Source organism: Chinchilla lanigera, unplaced genomic scaffold (assembly GCF_000276665.1).
Source record: "Chinchilla lanigera isolate Chin_1 unplaced genomic scaffold, ChiLan1.0 scaffold00022, whole genome shotgun sequence".
NCBI lineage: Eukaryota > Metazoa > Chordata > Mammalia > Rodentia > Chinchillidae > Chinchilla > Chinchilla lanigera.
Window position 1 is genome coordinate 1,058,868 of NW_004955423.1, and position 17,529 is coordinate 1,076,396.

Here is a 17,529-nt window from a genome sequence, read left to right on the forward strand (position 1 = left end):
TAGAAGAGGTTTTCAGAGGTCCAGCTTTTATGTGAAGCTCGTCATTTCACCAGCCTAAACAATGTTGGAGGCACTCCAGCAGCCTTTGGCCTTCATGTTAGATGTGGCACATTGAATTTGTCACTGGGAGGAATTAGAATGTAGCTCCTGCAGGGTGACTTGGGTGTCTGTTCTTCTGTATGCTGCTCCAGGAAGTCATCCTCTAAATTTGATCTAGCCCAGAGGTACCCGCTGGGGCTTTCATTGGCGCAAGAGATTAACAAATGGCCTGATGAGACCATCATCGCGTTTCAGTTTATCAGTTAGCAGAAAGAGGTGATACCCCCTTGGAGCTGAACCCTTGAGTGCCCATGGGTAAACAATGCTTTGTCAAGAGAATAAGAAACATAACAGACAAATCCTTGGGGGCTGTCAGGGTGGAGCGAGAGCTTAGAATGGGCGAATACAGGGGACAGTTTCTCTACCATGTAGTAGGAAAAGGCCCATTTTTTTGGTCCTGGGTGTGTTGCATTCTGTGAAGTTTAAAATTTCCCCTCAGAGTTTTTATAGACTGAGATCAGTCTCCTCTAGTGAGAAATGATCTTCTGTCCCTTGATGTTTCATTAAAATAAAACTGAGCTCCCCAGGCAATAGCTTCCTCCTCCAGCAGGATGGAAACATGTGGCGTAGACTTTGCCCGGAGAATAAGCGGGGATAAAAGGTAACGGCAGTCTACCATCAAAGGGAGCCGCGGGCTCCATCAGAGGGAGTCTGATGTAATTAGTTTGGATGCAGGATTAAGTTACTGCTGCCTGCTTACAGGGCGGTGTGCTGTAGAACTCCAGTCCCCACAAATTACAATTAAATTAGGCTCCTTAGTCTGCACACACAGACAGCAGAATTTTAATGGGGATTTCGTAGAACCTTGATAAACATGAAATTCCATAGATGTCCTCTTCATAATTTCTATTCATGGTTTCTGGCCTCTTTTGATAAGTTGGATAAGGTTTAGTAATGAATAAAATGAAATCTCTTGGCTTGGGACTCTCTGGGGGTTAAGGGGTGTTTTCCCGTCTGCTCTCAGGGTTGATGGCTCCTCTAATCGTCATTCGTCTGTGAAGAAGAAAGTCACATATAGTAGGAAAATGAAGCATCTTAATCTAACAGCAAATTGCAAATCAGTTTTTAGTGACACTAGAGTGGAAATCGGGTCTACAGTGTGGTAAGTTACACAGGTCCAATTATAAAATGATGAAATGATATCACAGCTCATCTGCAGAGTCTTTGCCAAAGATGAGATTCTTTCTAGGCTTTGGAAAAGAGAAATTCATATCATCTGAGTACCTAACCATTAATGTCACATTAATGAAAGTGTTTCTAAATGCTAAAACTTACTGAGATTTTATTGGAATCTCTTTGCTACTCATACCTTCGTCAGACGGAGCCAGAAAGACTTCACAGAGGTTCCAGAAAAAAGGAAACCCTGGGGATTTTAGCAGTAGCACTGGTCATCGACTGCTGTGTGTTCCCTTCCAGTGCCTGTCTCCTCAGAGGGGCCATGACCCCCACCAGGCTAGAAGTCCTTTTATCACCTCATATGTGCCTCCCTTAGATCTAGCTGGGGAGGCAGAGGGCTCAGTGAATACACAGTATGTGCTTGGATTTCATAAAAAATACAGTGCTCCAGTGACTATCAAACTCCTGATTTACAACCTATCTATAACTGGGTGTGGTTGTGCACGTCTGTAATCTCTACTCAGGAGGCTGAGGCAGGAGGATTGCAAGTATGAGACCAGCCCAGCAAGACCCTATCTCAAAATTTTAAAAAGGCCTTGGGATGTAGCTCAGTGGTAAAGCATTGTGCAGTACGTGGAAGGCCACAGGGTCAATTTCCATGGCTTATTTTTGCTATTGCTGAGACAAAGTACCCAACATCCAAAGTGAAAGGAGGAAAGGTTTATATGAGACTCTTTCTAGGATTTGGAAAAGGCTCACAGTTTGTAGAGGTTTCAGTTCGTAGCAGGCTGACTCCAAGGCAGCGTGGCATGGCAGAGTGGTATTGCAGAGGAGAAACAGTTCATGGTAAGCAGAAGGCAGCAAAGCAGCAAAGCAGCAAAGCAACAGCAAGCAATGACAGCAGCCCTCTTTCCGTCCCTTGTATTCTGTCCAGGCTACACACCCTTAGGGCGGGTACCACTCATTCCCATTATCCACACCCAAAACTATGCCAAACCAATGGATTAATTTAGTAATCACACACCCTCAGTCCCAGCATCACACACTTTATGCCAGCATCACACACCCTACCCTTTTTAGCTACCACTAAAAAGCCCCACCTGTGACTGCATGAGGCTTAAGGGGGACATTTAGACGTAAGCCATTGTAAACCAAAAATCAGCTCCTGGCTATTTCTGTGAAACTTTGGCCAGTAGGGTGAAGTATGTGTGGCTTAGGAAGCTGCCTACAGAGCTGCTTTACTGAGCCTTAACCTAAGGATCTGAAGGAGCAGGCTCAGAGGCAAGGGGCTCAGAGCTGTTCAGCTGCCAAGAGCCCAACACCTGTCAAGTCAGGTGCAGTGGCGCACACCTATAACCAGCACTCTGGGAGGCTGAGGCAGGAAGTTCTCAAGGTGAAGTCCAGCCTGGACAACTTAGTGAAACCTTGCATTACATTTTTTTAAAAATAAAAAAGATTAGGAATGCTTAATGTAAAGGCCCTAGGATCAAACCCAAGAACCACAAAATAAAACAACACCTGACCCCTAGAAGGCAAAGAAGCCACAGGGGCATGCTCAAGGCTGCTTCCTACCTGCCCCTAGAGTGCCTTGTGTGAATAAGGGTAGGACACTCTTTCCTTAAGAGACTTTATTGCCGTCTGCCAGGCAAGCGTTGTAACCTGTGTATGAATCTGCCATGGCCTGGTGTGACTGGAGCCTTCTGAGAGGTCCCGCTACTGTGCTGTCTGCATCTGGGCCCCAGGCTGTGTGCCGCTGTGCCCTGGGGGTGGGAAAATGCAGAGGCCCAGTTGCCCCTGCTCCCATTTGGCTTCGTGTACCAAGTAGGGGATTTAAATTTTGAATTTGATGTTTGTCTCTTTGGAGTTTTCATTTACAATTAACAGTAAAGGTTTGGACTTTAAACAGTTATTAGCATAAGAAATATTTTCCTAGTCTGCGCACCCCAGTAGGATTCTCTTTTTTTTTTTTTGGTACTAGAAATCGAACTCATAACCTTAGGCTTGCCAGGCAAGCACTTATGCCACTGAGCTATATCCCTGGCCCCCAGTGGGATTCTCAATTGATATCTTTCTTCACGCATCTTTGGATTATAACATTTTTAGGCAAGCCACAAAGCCAGGTATTGTCCACAAAAGGTGAAAAGAATCAATATATTAATATTTTCATTACAAGGATTTAGGTTTGCCACAAAGGCCTTCCCTGTTCTTTCTGCTCTACTTCCGATTAAAATATCCAGGGCTTGTACTAAATGTTACTGGGCTGAAAACTTGTAGAGGACTAGATTTTATTTTTTGGCTGTGGAAGGGTCAAGACTGGCGGAAGCGATTGGGAAGTAACTGGCTTCATGATCCGCTTAGGCAGGTTTTCCATTGCAAACATACCAATTACTATAGTTCATTTAAAAATTCTTGAAGTGGACTTTGGAATTTGGTTATGAACTTGGTCACTGTTTGGAATTTTTAAAAAGGCAGGGATTCCAAGGGGCTGATTTTCTGAATTCTCTGAGAAACTAATCTTAGGTGGGTTTTCTTGCAAGATAATCCCAGAGGCGGCTGACCCGTAGTGCTTTGTATTGGTCGTCGGAAGTGCTCTTTAGGGGGAGGAGCTCGGTTTTTTTCACGTTTACACTGTCTGTTAGGGAGAGTGATGACCCAGGTTTCATGTCATCACAGGTCTTGCCAAAGTTCAGTGGACTTAGGTGAGGGTCTGTCAGTTTGGTCTTTCTCATTGCCTCAGCTTGGGCCACCTGGTGCAGCTCCCTACACAACCCAAAAGGTTTCTGACATTGAGCTCCTCAAATACGCAGGCTTCGCTTAGAAATTCAACCAACTTTACATAGTGACCCAGCACTCCAGTCAGAATGGTAATTTTGTTTTGATCGTAATTTCTGGATGAATTTTTAGAAAAACCTGACCTGTGGAGCTGGTTAGTACAGCTTGGTAAGAGGCCTGGACTGTTGTGGATTTGTCCCTTAATCTGAGGAGCCTCCCTGAGACTGAAGAAAGGAAGCTTTTGTTTGAGAGCGCTGCCAGCACTCTGGGTGCTGTGGCCAGGCCCTTCTCACTAAAAAGATCGTCCAGACCCTTCCTGCTTATTAGCTTGTATATTCTCTTGTTTCCCTCCTCACCCTTTCCCTTCCTCCCTTCTTTTATTTCCAGGCGTGTATATACTTCTTTTTTCTACTTCAAGTAAATTGACTTCTAGCGTTGATCATAAAATCAATGGATGATTAGAAAATCTTCTCTCCCTCTCCCTGTCAGTGTCTCTCTCTGTCTCTGTCTTTCTGTCTCTCTCTCTGTCTCTCTCTTTCTGTCTCTGTCTCCGTCTCTGTCTGCATCTGTCTCCTTCTCTTTCTTTCTCTCTCTTGGTGTGGTACCAAGGGCTGAACCAGGGACTTCACACTGAGCTATATCCCCAGCCCTTTGTTATGTTTTCTTTTGAGACAGGGTCTCACTAAATTGCCAAGTTGCCCAGGCTGCATTTAAATTTATGGTCTTCCTGCCTCAGTCTCCCAGAGTGCTGGGATTAAAGCATGTGTTAGCACACCCAACTTCAATTTTTAAAGTTCATTTTAGAGAATTTACCAACAACTAAGTGTCTGAGTCCCTGAAAGAGGCCTAGTCAGGTACAAGGAACTCTCACTTGGTGCTAATCTCAAATCTTTCTTGTACCCTCATGCTGGGTTCTGCCGCGTTGGATCTCTGGGCATGAGAGTTACCTGGAGGCAACTGCACGCACTTGCTGAGATGGATGTATACAAAGTGCTTGCTGCCAAGTGGAAGTACGCCTTTCTGCAAATGATCAGCTTCATCCTGAAAAGACAGACCCATTCACTGCTGCTTAAAACCTTAAGAACTCTTGGCTTTGAACTGAAGTAAACAGAATGAACAAACTTGTGCCTAGGGAGAGGTGGACTATTCCAAGGGCTTTTTTACTTCATTAAAACTAGCTTTTCAAAGGCCAGATATATCTAAGATTTTCTGATAGATTTTACACATCTTTAAAAAAATGTTTTTTGTGAAATAGAACTCTGCATTTGTTACTAAGAGTTATCTTTGAAAGAAGGTTCAACTCCCGCCTTGTTTCAAGTGAGTGGCCATCGTGTACGGGTGCAGAGCTGGATGCTTTATGTGCATTAGGTCAAATAGTCCTGTGAGGTGGGAATTGTTACCCCCTCAGTGCGTACGGAAATATGCTCAGGGAAATGAGAAGTGTGCCCAGGGTCACATATTCTGGATCCAACTCCGAGTTCTCTTCTCTGCCCTCAGTGACAAGGAAATTGCCAAATGGAGGGCGAGCTGTGGTTCTAGTTTGTTTACTGAGTACCTGCTATGTGCCAGGTTCTGGGCTAGGCTCCAGGAGCCAAAGGCAGAGAAGCGTGGCCTCGGGCCTCAGTGAGGGACACCCCGAAGACCCCTTCCCTCCGCCACCTGCAGTCCTTTCGTGGGCTGGCAGTGAAATCAAGCTCATTTAGCCTGACTCTCACGGCTCCTACCTGCCGTGCCAGCTCCCCCATCTCCTCCTACAGATGTGTCACTGCTGCTGGACCACACCGCCAAGGCGTGGAGGCGCACCGTAAGGGACAGTGTGTTCAGAGAGCCAAGGAAGATCTGTGAAACAGGGCCCTGCATCAGGACACAATGGCGAGTTAGTCTGGGCCCGGTGGAAAAGGGCATTTCCTGTCCTGTGAAGGAGGCTTTGGGTTTTATGTGGGTGACTGTGAGCCCTCGGGGACGTAATCATTATTTCCCCAGGTCTAGGCAGCCCGTAGACCCAAGTAACTTTCTGAAAACCTTGATGCCTCAAATTTTTGGACTTGCAGACCCCACTCTGTCACTCTTACCCATCTCCCCATCATTTAAATTTTTGTCAGGTATCCCCGGGGCCCACAGGGAAGCCCCTTGTTGGCGGGCACAGCCCCCTTGTGATCTGGGCTTCGTAGCAGACTGAATTGAATCTGTTGTGTATGCAGGTTTGGTGTACGACAGGGCTGTGGCTCAGCTCCCTTGGTCTGTGAGGAACATGTTCAAAGCTCCAGGATCGCCAGACATGGTGGCACAAGCCTGTGATCTTCACACTTTGGGAAGGAAGGGGCAGGAAGATCACAAATTTGAGCCAAATCTGGGCAGTTTAGCAATTCAGTAAGACCCTGTCTCAAAATTTAAAATTAAAAAGAGCTGGAGATGTTGCTTAGTATGAAGGCCCTGGGTTCACCGCCCCCACCACCCCCTGCCAGTACTGCAGAATAAAATGAGACAAACAAACAAAAAATCTCAAGGATCTAAGGGGACAGGGCAGGGTGGGGTTGTCTCTCTCCTTCCCCCTGTACCAGGTCTGAGCCTTAGAGAAAGTAAAAGCTGTACATTAAGTGTCCTCAGGTTGCGGGGAGGGGTATTGAAAAGAGATTCTGGGTGTCAGGCCAACCTTAGCCTGGAGGCACACGTTGACTGAAGTCTCTGAGCCTAAGGGTGATAGGATAAGTCTGGTGACATTATAGGCAACCGGTTGTAGGACTGGAAGTAGGAGGTAGAGGGATCTTGAGGAGCTACAGCAGAGGTTTCTGAACAGTAACCAAATCAGTAAAAAATAAAATGGGGTATGTGGTAGGAGGTAGAATCAGGAACTTCTTCATCCATGGAAGTTGATTCGGAGGGTTTTGTTTGGGTGATGAAGGCAGAGGAGATGTCAGTGTCCAGCCAGGAAAGGGGGAGAACAGCAGAGGGGACGAGTTCAGTCTGAAATGCAATCTAGGAAACATCCCTACCAGGTATCAACCCTGACAGCTGACAGTGGAGACTGGGGCTTTTCAACAGATTGCACCGGCCTCATGCCTCCAGCTCGGCCCACCCCGTCCATTCTGCCCCTTGCAGCTGGATTGATTCTCCACAGCATCTTGGGCGCCTGTTGCCCTCCCAGATCATCAGTGACTCATTGTCTGGAGAACGAAGGTCTGACCTGCAGCCCCCAGCGCTGGACTCCCCTCACTTGATCCCGCCTTCCTATAGCAGGGCTGCTTTGGTCCTGTGTGGCAGGGACTCAGCTCATACTGAGATTAGGCTACAGGGGAGATACTGGTTGGCCTAGGAGTGTGCCCAGGACACCCACCAGCCTCTGCTCCTCTTCCTGTGCTAATTTCATTCTTTCAGCCTGCTTTGGTTCCTCTGGTAGGAACCAGGTAGAGATGAAGCAAATTGCAGACTCCAAGTCTCATAATGTTTTTACCAGAGTTGGGTAGGGTGTCTTCTTCCAGCCAGGGTAAGGGGCCAATGGCCAGTGAAGTGGGCTTGAGCTAGTGTGTGGCAGGAAGATGGCACTCTTCTGCAGGATAGGGTTGGGGCGGCGCTATAGGTGTATACAGAGTCTGCCAACAAAATGTATGTGCACTTCAGGAAAAGAAAAACTTGTGCAAGTATTTTAATACTAAATGTATTGAGACATCATGAGATTAATACAAGTTACCTTTGGCCTCTACAATTACAAGAGGTGCTCAAAGTGGTGGCCATTAGATTCCCAACATTTATTAGTACAACGAACTGCTGCTGGGATAACCTTGGTCATTGAGATCGCTGCCCGTGCTTTTTCAATTTCTTCTCTAAGGGCTGACAAGATAGTGGGTTTTCTGTGATACACGGCATCCTCAAGGGTCCCCCATATGAGGATAATACCACTTGTTGAAGAAATATTATCCTATTTTTTTTTCCTGAAGCGTGTATACAAGTTTTTTATGGATTGTGTATATCTCCCCACCGTCACATCTTCACATGCGTTAGCCTTGTGCTTTCCAGCCAGAACCTCCGTGCTCCGTGCCCAGCTACTCCCTGTCTTTTGATGCCTTAGTGTCATGCTCCATATCCTGTTCCTAAACTCCTCTTTAAGTTTTATCTTCAAGGTCCAACCCTGATCATCCAGTACCAATCTCTTCCTTCCCATATCCATGAAGCCATCCCAGAACACTCTAGGCCATGGTGTCTTTTCTCATTTTGACCCAGGAGAAAATCAAAGGACAAAGAGTTGGGGTATCTTACCCAGGGTGCAGAGCTGGGAGTGCCAGGGAAAAGATACCAAGGCAGGCAGCCTCTCCCAAACGTGCTGGGGTGTGTTAGGTTATTTCTTTGTGTGTCGTCTTCCCATGAGACTGTGCCCTCCTTGAGAGCAGGGAGTGGCTTGTTTGGTCATAAATGGCGCCTCTGCAGTATTTCCCTTTCTACCATCAGTTCCTGCATTGGGAGATAGCATCTTTCTTACACAATTTAAAATCCTGTGGGAACTGAGAAGCTTTTCTTACAGACGAGGATTGAGTAAAATAAATATGAATTATAATGCAGATGCCATTTTTTTTCTAGTTCTGTCTGTTACATGCAAATGTGTATCCTCAGCCTCCTCCGGGAGCTTCTGACAGAGGCCCACATACCCCGCCCTCATCCCTGGCTTAGAAACACAGATCTCCTGCACATCCAGGCCTATTGTTGTGCCTGATTTGAAATGCAGGCTCTGATGCTCATGCGGAAGACCCTGCGTGCCATTTCTCCCAGGCTGGAATGGCTCTCTCTTCCTTGGACAGCTATTGAAACATGAGTTTCCGAGTTCACTGAGGTTCCCAGCACGTTCACAGAGCTGGCTGTGCACCTCCACAATGTGTTTCCCAACCATCTCCTTGGCTCTGGCTACTCCAGCCTGTCAAGACTGGACTTGCGGGAGTGTGTGGGGGCTGCAGACATTCCTCCCAGACTCAGAGTGAAGCTCATGATTTTTAGAGCCATCGCTTCTCGGCCTTTTGGCTAAGATTAAGTGTAGTATCTGTTCTTATCAGATTTTTAGAGCCAGCCCCAGCAAGCGAGAGCCACAGCTGGCCACAGAGCTAGACCGTGGGTACTGTGGCAGGAGGCAGGGAATTTTCTTGAGAGGTCTGAAGAAGCCTGTGGCAGGCAGCTGCACGCCACACAGAGTGCTAGGCTCCTTTCCTTGACTGCTTCCCTCCCAAACTCCACCCTCTCTGTGCCTCTTACGTCAGACCTTGAATACAAAGTTCATTTATTATAGAACCAGATTAGTTGCATCCTGATATAAATACAAAAGCAGTTAACATTCATGCTATCTGCCCGGATATGTCTCAAGGGCTTTATAGATGTTGACCCATTTAATCCTTATTAACATTGTGTAACACTGTTGTCACCCCTTTGCAGATTGGGAATCTGAGGTTCTACAGACAGTTAATGACACTTGCCAAGGCCACAGAGCTGTGCAGCTGTACAGGAGCCTGGGTATTGAGGTGGCCAGCTGGCCCACATGATTAAACACTGTGTTGTAACATCCGTTAACAACAAAGTTACTAAAATGCTTGTGATAGGATAGACGTAGTTAGATTCACATTTCCATAAAAGGCATCAATAACCGTAGTTTATGATTTTCTAACCTTCAGTTTAGTTGGACAGTTGTGGGCCCATCAGCTGACTACATCACACCTCAGACCTCAGTGCTAATGACCAGGACTAAGATGCAATTTTAGAGGTCAAGACATGGGAGTGGGTAACCCTGGAACAGGACCAAGAGATTCTTAAGAGACACTTATTATTTAATAGATGTAAATGGTACTTCTTACTGCCCCCCAAAGAACTGTTTCCTGGTATCTACTAGGTCAAATAAAGGCAAAGTAGAAGATATGGGCTCTGCCTGCATCATGTCCCTTAGTGGTTGTGGGTGGGATGAAGCTGTAAGACCCATGGGCAGAATGTTCTTGATCCAAAGCTGAGCAGCTTCCCACAGCTACCATGCAAGGTGACACTCAGGATGGCTGGAGCCTGTGCTGGCAACAAAAACCCACCCCTGGCTCTCCTGCTCCTCCCCTGGCCACCATCTCCTTTCTCTCCAGATAAAACTGGGAAAATAAGAAATCAGAGTTGCCTTCTAGGAATGAAGTGCAAAGTCAGGGAAAAATAGAGAATCTGAGCTTGGAGAAAAGTTGTATCACTCTAATTTATTCTTAACATCAATAGCTATGTGTGAGAGATTGGTTTTTCTTGAGCTTTCTTGCTGAAACTTTCTGCCTGGCAGTTGGAGAACAAGAGAACCAATTCCCCTTGTGGCCCTTCTCCACCAGGGGGCTCAGAAGCTGTCTTCTCAAATGAAAGGTTTATACTTTTGCACTTTCTGGCATGTGATGGGTGAGATCTTGCTGATTCCTAAGATACCTTCAAGCCAGGGTTCTTATTACCCACATGCAATATAGTTGGCTTCTTTTTAATGCTAATCTTTTCAGTAACCACACACTCTGGGACCCTAACTTTATAGGCATTTTCTTTCTGATAAAACTGCAAACTTTCCAAATTATTTTGCTGTGGTTTTGTTTATGATTTTCTCTGTAGATCTGACTAAAAAGCAGCCAGCAGTACTGATGCCACAGCCTGAATGTTGGGCTGCCTTGAAATTTTCTCTACTAGATCATTTAGTCCATAAGCCTTAATCTCAATCTCCTGCAAAGTCTTGGGACATAGACAAAATGAAGACAAATGTTCTGCTAGAATGTAGCATACATAGCTTATGGTACAACTGCTAATAGAGTCCTTAACTGAGACCTCCTGACCCTGGCCTTTACTGTCCACATTCCTATCAATATTTTGGTCTTCTGAGCTCCAACTGGTATCACACATCAAGCAGTGCTCACAACATTCTAGGGCTTGTCTAGCCTCATCTCAACATACTTCCAAACTCTTCACACAAACCAGTTCTAAGGGCTTTTGAACCACATGGTCAGGTACAGTCACAGCAACAACCCCACTTCTCTGGTACCAGTTTTGTGTTATTCACCCTTCAAACACATAAGACCTTTGTGGGGGACATTTTAGATTGAAACCGTAACAGAGGGATTGAAGAGGATTTGGTGTGCTGGCTTAGATCTAAAATGTCCCCCACACCCAGAGGTGTGGCTTTTGGAATGTGATGAGATCATGGGGGCTGCTATGCTCATCAGAGGCCAAGTCCACCTGTGAGTGCATGGTAAATGCACTATTCAGAGGTGGAGGCGAGTCACTGGGCACACGGCCTGGAAAGGTGTATTCTTTGGTTTCTCCCCTGTTGGTTCCTGGCTGCCATGGGGCAGTTTTCCTCTGCTATCCCCTTCTGCCATAAGATTTCTTCCTTGGAGCCAGCCAACTCTGGACTGAACCCACTGGAAATTACGAGCCAAATAAACCCTCCTTCTTTATGTTTTGGGTGTCAGGTATTTTGTTGCAGCAACAGAAAAATGACTGATACACTGAGTCCCGCCTGTCTTTGAGGAACACTGAGTTCAGAAGACATCTATAGGAACAAGTGTAAACTCCTACACACACAAAAAGGAAAGGAACAACATGACAGAGTTGAAACAGTCAAGCTAGAGGAAAAGCCTCCAGGAACGAGCATAAGTTTGAGTCTTTATTTTCCCAGGATTATGTGTTGGGATGCTGGGGCCTGATACTTTATTCTGTGTCATTTCATGCTTAATTGTGAGCTATGCAAATAATACCAATGCATGTAAATATTATGTGAGTAAGTACTTACCTCTTCTACCCTTCCTTGAGAAATGTAGTCTAAGAAAATAGCAAGAAGATTCTTAGGGCATTAGGTGAATCAGTTAGAATATAGATTAATGAGAGGCTCCTGATAGCCACACAAATGGTCTGAAGCCTTTTCTGAGGTTTGAGGAACTGTTGTGTTGTCTTAAATTGCTAGAATTTGCTTTATAGCTAAGACCATAAAACTAGCCTAGGTCATGAATGAAATGGCTGCACTTCAGAGGAAAATTTCTGCCCTGGGGTACCAGAGAAGTGGAAGGATATGCTGTCACTCACAATTCAGGTGGTTTGGGGGAAGCCAAAAAAATCCCATCAAATGTCAGGTAGTGGGGAGCAGTCCTAGGATGCAGGATCTCATTTATGGCTCCTAGGGAGCACAAATAGCATTCATAAGGCTCTCAGAGCATAAAGAGATGCACCGTGCCAGAGCTGAAGCTCAGCCCTCACCAGCCTTGGGGTTTACAGCCCGTTAGATGCTTACATGTAGCGGTAGAGTCATAGTTGGCAAGGTCAAGCTCTTAAATACAGGCAGGGTGGAAAATAATAAATGTTGCAGTAATGCATGGGATTAAAATAGTAAAAGCTGGGGAGGCAGCCACCCCCTCCAAATAGCCACTGTGTAACCTTGAGGGGACCGGGATGACAACTCTGCCACCCCTTCCTCGGCCGTTTGGGAGACTTTGCCTGCCGCCCTTTGGCAGCAGCCGAGGAGGAGGCGCTCCGCGACCAACCTGCTCTTTTTCAGGTGTTTGAGCCAGTCCTTGCCCGCTCAGAATGAAAAGCCCTTTGTGATTGCTTGCTCACTCTGGACCGACCTCCCCTACATTCCTTCTCTCCCTCTCCACCCCGTCCCTCTTAAAATACAAGTCTAGGCAGTTGTGGAACCAATCTCCTAACTTTTCACAAGTTATGCAAGCACATAGGGGCACGGTTTTTGAAGCCTGATCTTCTATCTCAAATTCTTTGGGGGGGTCTATCCCAATAATTTCCTTTCCCCTAAGTCCTACGCTGTCATCCCATCTCCTGTAGCACCTGACAGCACCCTCTCTCCAAATCTGTAGAGAAGGACAAAGAGTAGTAGTTGTGGATTTTCCTTTAAGGAGTCAGGACAGAAGTAGCAAGAGCGCTAGCTGGGTTTATATTTTTGGTAACAAATGTAAAACAGTATGATCTCAAAAACCTGGAATGAAAAACTATGGAATACAAAATATTTTTTTAAGGGACTAAACCCAAGACCTTCACCCTGAACCACAGCCCCACTGCTTTATTTGAGGCCCTACATCGTCACAGCTAAGCCCAAACTTGTGATTCTCCTGCCTCAGCCTCCTAGAGTGTTGGCATTACAGATGTGTACCATTATATCCAGTTATAAAATGCTTTAAAATTTGTTTTGTTAGTACGTATTTTCAGCACTACATTTATTGTGGGGAGTTTGTACATGACACATTCTTAATTCTTTTTTTGTCCCTTTTTCCTCCCATCCTCACTGTTCCCTCCAACTTTTACTCCCTTCCCATTTAAAAAAGCTCTATTTCCACTTTCTTTCTTCTTTTAGTCCGTTTTCCTTTTCTTCCTTCTCTTCTCCCTCCATCTCTCATTCCCTTTCCCATTTGAAAAAGATCTCCCTACTTCCTATTATCTATCTTTTAGGGGCTGGGGATTAGTGGTACAGCACCTTCCTGGCAAGTGCAAAGTCATGAGTTCAATTCCTGGTACTGGAAAAAAAGAAAAGAAAAGTTATCTTTTATTTTGCTTTTTATGTATGCTTTTAGCTTTTCTTTCTTTCTTTCTTTCTTTCTTTCTTTTTTTTTTTTTTTTGGTACTGGGAATCGAACTCAGGACCTTGCGCTTGCCTGGCAGATGCTTTGCTGCTGAGCTATATTCCCAGCCCCTATGCTTTTAGTTTTTTGTGAAAGAGAAACCATGTGATATTTCAGCTTGTGTGTCTGAGTTATTTTGCTTAACATTATGGTCTCAAGGTGCATCCATTTACCTACAAATAACTCAATTTTATCCTGCTTTATGGTAGAACAGTGCTCCCTTGTATATAAATGCCACGTTTTTTTATTCTTTCAGCTGTTGATGGACACATAGGCTGTTTCCAGGATTTACCTATTATAAATTGTGCTACTGTAAACATAGATATGCGTATCACTCAAATGATGACTCCAACTCTTTTGGGAAGATTCCTAGAAAGGGAGTAGCTGGGTCAAATGTATTTCTATTTTTGGCTTTTGAGGAATCTCCATGCTGATCTCCATAGTGGTTGTATTGGTTTACATACCCACCAACAATGTACAAGAGTTCCTTCTTCCCCTGCAGCCTCCCCAGCATTTGTTATCTGATTTCTTGCTGATAACCATTCTTTATGGAGTCAGATGGTATCTCAGTGTTACTTTAATTTGCATTTCTCTAAAGGCCAGCAATCAGACAAAATTTGCTAACAAAATTATGAGAATAGTAATAGTTAATATACTGTGTATCGTTCCCATCAAAGTAGTTACTCAGTACAAAACATCTACAAAAAAGATTATTACAAAGACGAAACAAATATTAGCACAAAACTTTCTTTTCAAGGAACCAAGAGAAACTAGTAGTATAAATGAAACAAATTAGCATATATATTAAAATATTTTTGAAATGGCAGAATAGGTACTTTGGGGAACCATTGGAACCTCTTCCCACTTCCTCTTTATTTATCTTCCACTAAAATACTTTTGTAAAAAGGCCGAACGGTTATAACTAGTTCTGGGACAGAGACTAGGGGCAGAGGAGAGGAGGATTCTGGGTAGTGGGGCAAAGGGAAGAGGAAGAATGCAAAGATAAGCAGGGGAATCACTTGTGGGTATAAACAAATTATATTTCAGTGAAGGATTAGGCAAGACTTCGAGTATTTTTATATCTCTACATTTTCAGAGCTTGGAATAGAAGAAGCGGCCCCAGAGTAGAACACAGGGGACCTCGGTGAGGCGTACACACTGCCTGCCAGTGTAGCTCGGCTCACTAGATCGGGTTGGGTGTGGTATGGCAACCTTGCTGGGAACATCCAAAATCCCAGGCTTCATGAAGACAGGTCACACAGCAGGCCTGAGTTGGCTCCTCAGTTTTCGGGACCTGGCTTCCTCTGAGCTTTCTGCACTGCCATTTCTAGGGAGGCATGGAGAATCCCAACTCTGCAGATTTCCCTTCCTGTCCAGACAGTTGTGTGACTGTGTCTTCCTGTGAAAGAGACTGAGGAAGGTCATGCTTCAGCTGAATGGCTACGTGTCCATTTGAAGCCCCTCAAAGAGGGCTTCGGATAGTCTGAGAAAAGTCGTAGAAGTTCCTCATCGTGGGATCTGTTGCTGCAGTGACTGCCGAGTGCCAGCTGTGTTCAGGCACCGCTCCGGGGGCGCATCGGGGAACGTAGATGGGTTCTGTACTTAGGAAACCATAGCTCAGTGGGAGTCAAGACAGGTTATAAGTGGCAGTCATCTGACAGCCGACCTTGTGTGCTCGAGTCCAGCCGTACATCAGTATGACGGGAGCAGACAGTGTCAAACATCAGTGTGCAGCCTGAGGCATCGTGGACGTCTCTGGGATACAAATTCCATTCAGCGGACCCTCTCCACTGCCTGCCCAGAGAAGGAAGGCCGGGAAGAGAAGGCAGGAGAAGGGAACAGGTAGGGAGCTGGAGGAGGCCCAGCCTGAGTCAGGTCACCTTCAGTCAAGGTCCCTTGAGGGCCTCATACACAGAAAGACTAGAGAGAAATGTCCCAAGTCTGTTTTTCTGTTTCTTGGCAGAGAAGGATTTGGGGCTGTCTCCTTGGAGAGGTACAAAGCAGTATGGTGAGGAATAGTTTTGTACCTCCCATGGGTTTTCAAGGGCAAGCCGGGGAACATGGGAAAACACAGGGACAGGGCCTTTTCCTTCTCAGGTGACCTGCAGGGGGTGGTTTAAGCTTGATTTCGCTGGGAACCAGACACATGTTCAAGTTCAGGCCATACATAAAAGTGGGCGTGGTTCTATTATGTGGCCCAGGAGCCAGTGGCACCCACCCAGCGCCCTCTGCCACAGCTGCCGTGCAGCACCCTGTGACCATCTGAGGCAAAGCATCAGTTTTTTGCTTTAAGTTTCTATGTCCAGTCAGGCATGAAAGTAAAATAGTGTGTTAGAAAAGTTAGTTCTATAACATGTAAACCGAGGCTTCTATTATTGAGTCAAGAAACATAAAGTTGCTCTAAGTGCTTTACAAGTCTTAATTCTCAAACTTGAATTTGCCTGGAGCAGAGAATTCAGGGCCGTGCTTACTAGCTCCAAGGACTGCACCTCGGGTCTCTGTGCAGAGCTGGAGACAAAGGCAATCAGGAGCTGCTGTTCTTCCCAGCTCCGGGTTAGGCAATTCAGGAAGAGAATGAAGAGCTGCCCTGGCCCAGCTGTCCCTCACTGTCCCCTACAGCTATATCTCTCTGGCCCCTCCTACCCAGCTGACTGCTGCTTGAATGGATTTCCTCCCGTAGCCCCAGTGCGGGTGAAAATGTCATCACACACCCACACCTGGAGAAGGGCAAAATCCAACCACCTGTCATCTTGATGCAGGTGTCGCCACCTGAGCACAGCCATGGGCACACCCGGTTTGCCTGGTTCAGCAGGGCAACCGCTTGTCTCCAGCTGGCATGCCTGGCCCAGCCCAGGTAGGGTGAGGTCACCGTGGACTCTGTGTTGCAGTTCTCCAAGGAGAGGCACGTCATGGACAGGACCCCTGACAGGCTGAAGAAGGAGCTGGAGGAGGAGCTGCTGCTGAGCAGCGAGGATCTGCGCAGCCACGCCTGGTACCACGGCCGCATCCCCCGACAGGTACCTGCTTCCCTACATGGCACATCCAGCTCTCCTTGGGCCATGTCAGATCAATGGTCCTGCAGGGCCCTGCTCCAAGGTCACGTGGGAGTGAGCTCCTGATTAGCCAAAAGTCAACACTATCAAGTGACCTAGACACAGTCTGAGGACACCTTGGGAAGAGTGAATGTCAGGAGCCCAGAGTGCCCAGTAGGCGGACGCAGGAAACTCCAGCGTCCTGAGGTCTGCAAACATTCTGTAGGAGGCTGTAGCCACAGAGCCAGTAACCTGAGGAAGTGCGCAGTCGGGCTGTGGTTCACATAATTGAGCTCTTGGCCAGTTGCCATAACAGCCTCCTGACGCTTGGAACCTGCCTCCTTTTTAAGGTAACAGGGCAGGTGGCACAGGCTGACAAGGCCGCCTCTGTCCTACTGGGACCGGCAATTTTTCACTCCCTCCATCCTTTCCTTACCAGATCCCATGAAAACGCAGAGAGGGGGAAAAGGGAATTATACCAATGGCTGCAGACTTGTGGCTTAGAAGATACTCTGTGTGATTGTCATTTGGGGGATTGCCATGGATCATGTTTTTATTTAATAATATAAAAATTGAAAAATAGACTAAGTGTGCAAAACTGAGGTATTGAATTTCCCTCGGGTTTTTATTGTAAATCTGAGCTGGCCAGTCATTCACCAGGACAACATGGCAGGAAGTGAGTAGGCGGGGTAGAAGGGAAGGGCATCGTGTAAAAAAATTCTTTTACTGTAGCAGAGTTCTCACCACTATCAAAGAAACATTCCTCATTCGAACCTTGTTTTTTAAGCTTCACACTGGAGAAAATATAGATAACAAAAGGAAGAAAATTAAATTCTCTTCCGTAACTGTCGCTCCTGAAGACAACCACTGTGAACATTTTGAGATCTGTGCTCCCAGAGCTCCCAGTGGAG

The 17,529-nt window shown here is 46.1% G+C and overlaps 1 protein-coding gene across 1 annotated transcript in view; it reads left to right on the forward strand.

Moving 5' to 3' along the window:
* The window catches only part of Bcar3 (breast cancer anti-estrogen resistance 3), a gene marked incomplete at its 5' end in the record, with an annotated part of 113,988 nt that overhangs the window by 67,822 nt on the left and 28,637 nt on the right, over positions 1-17,529 (forward strand). Inside the window, 1 exon segment of the mRNA XM_013514437.1 lies at positions 16,475-16,603. Coding sequence (XP_013369891.1) covers positions 16,475-16,603 — 129 coding nt within the window.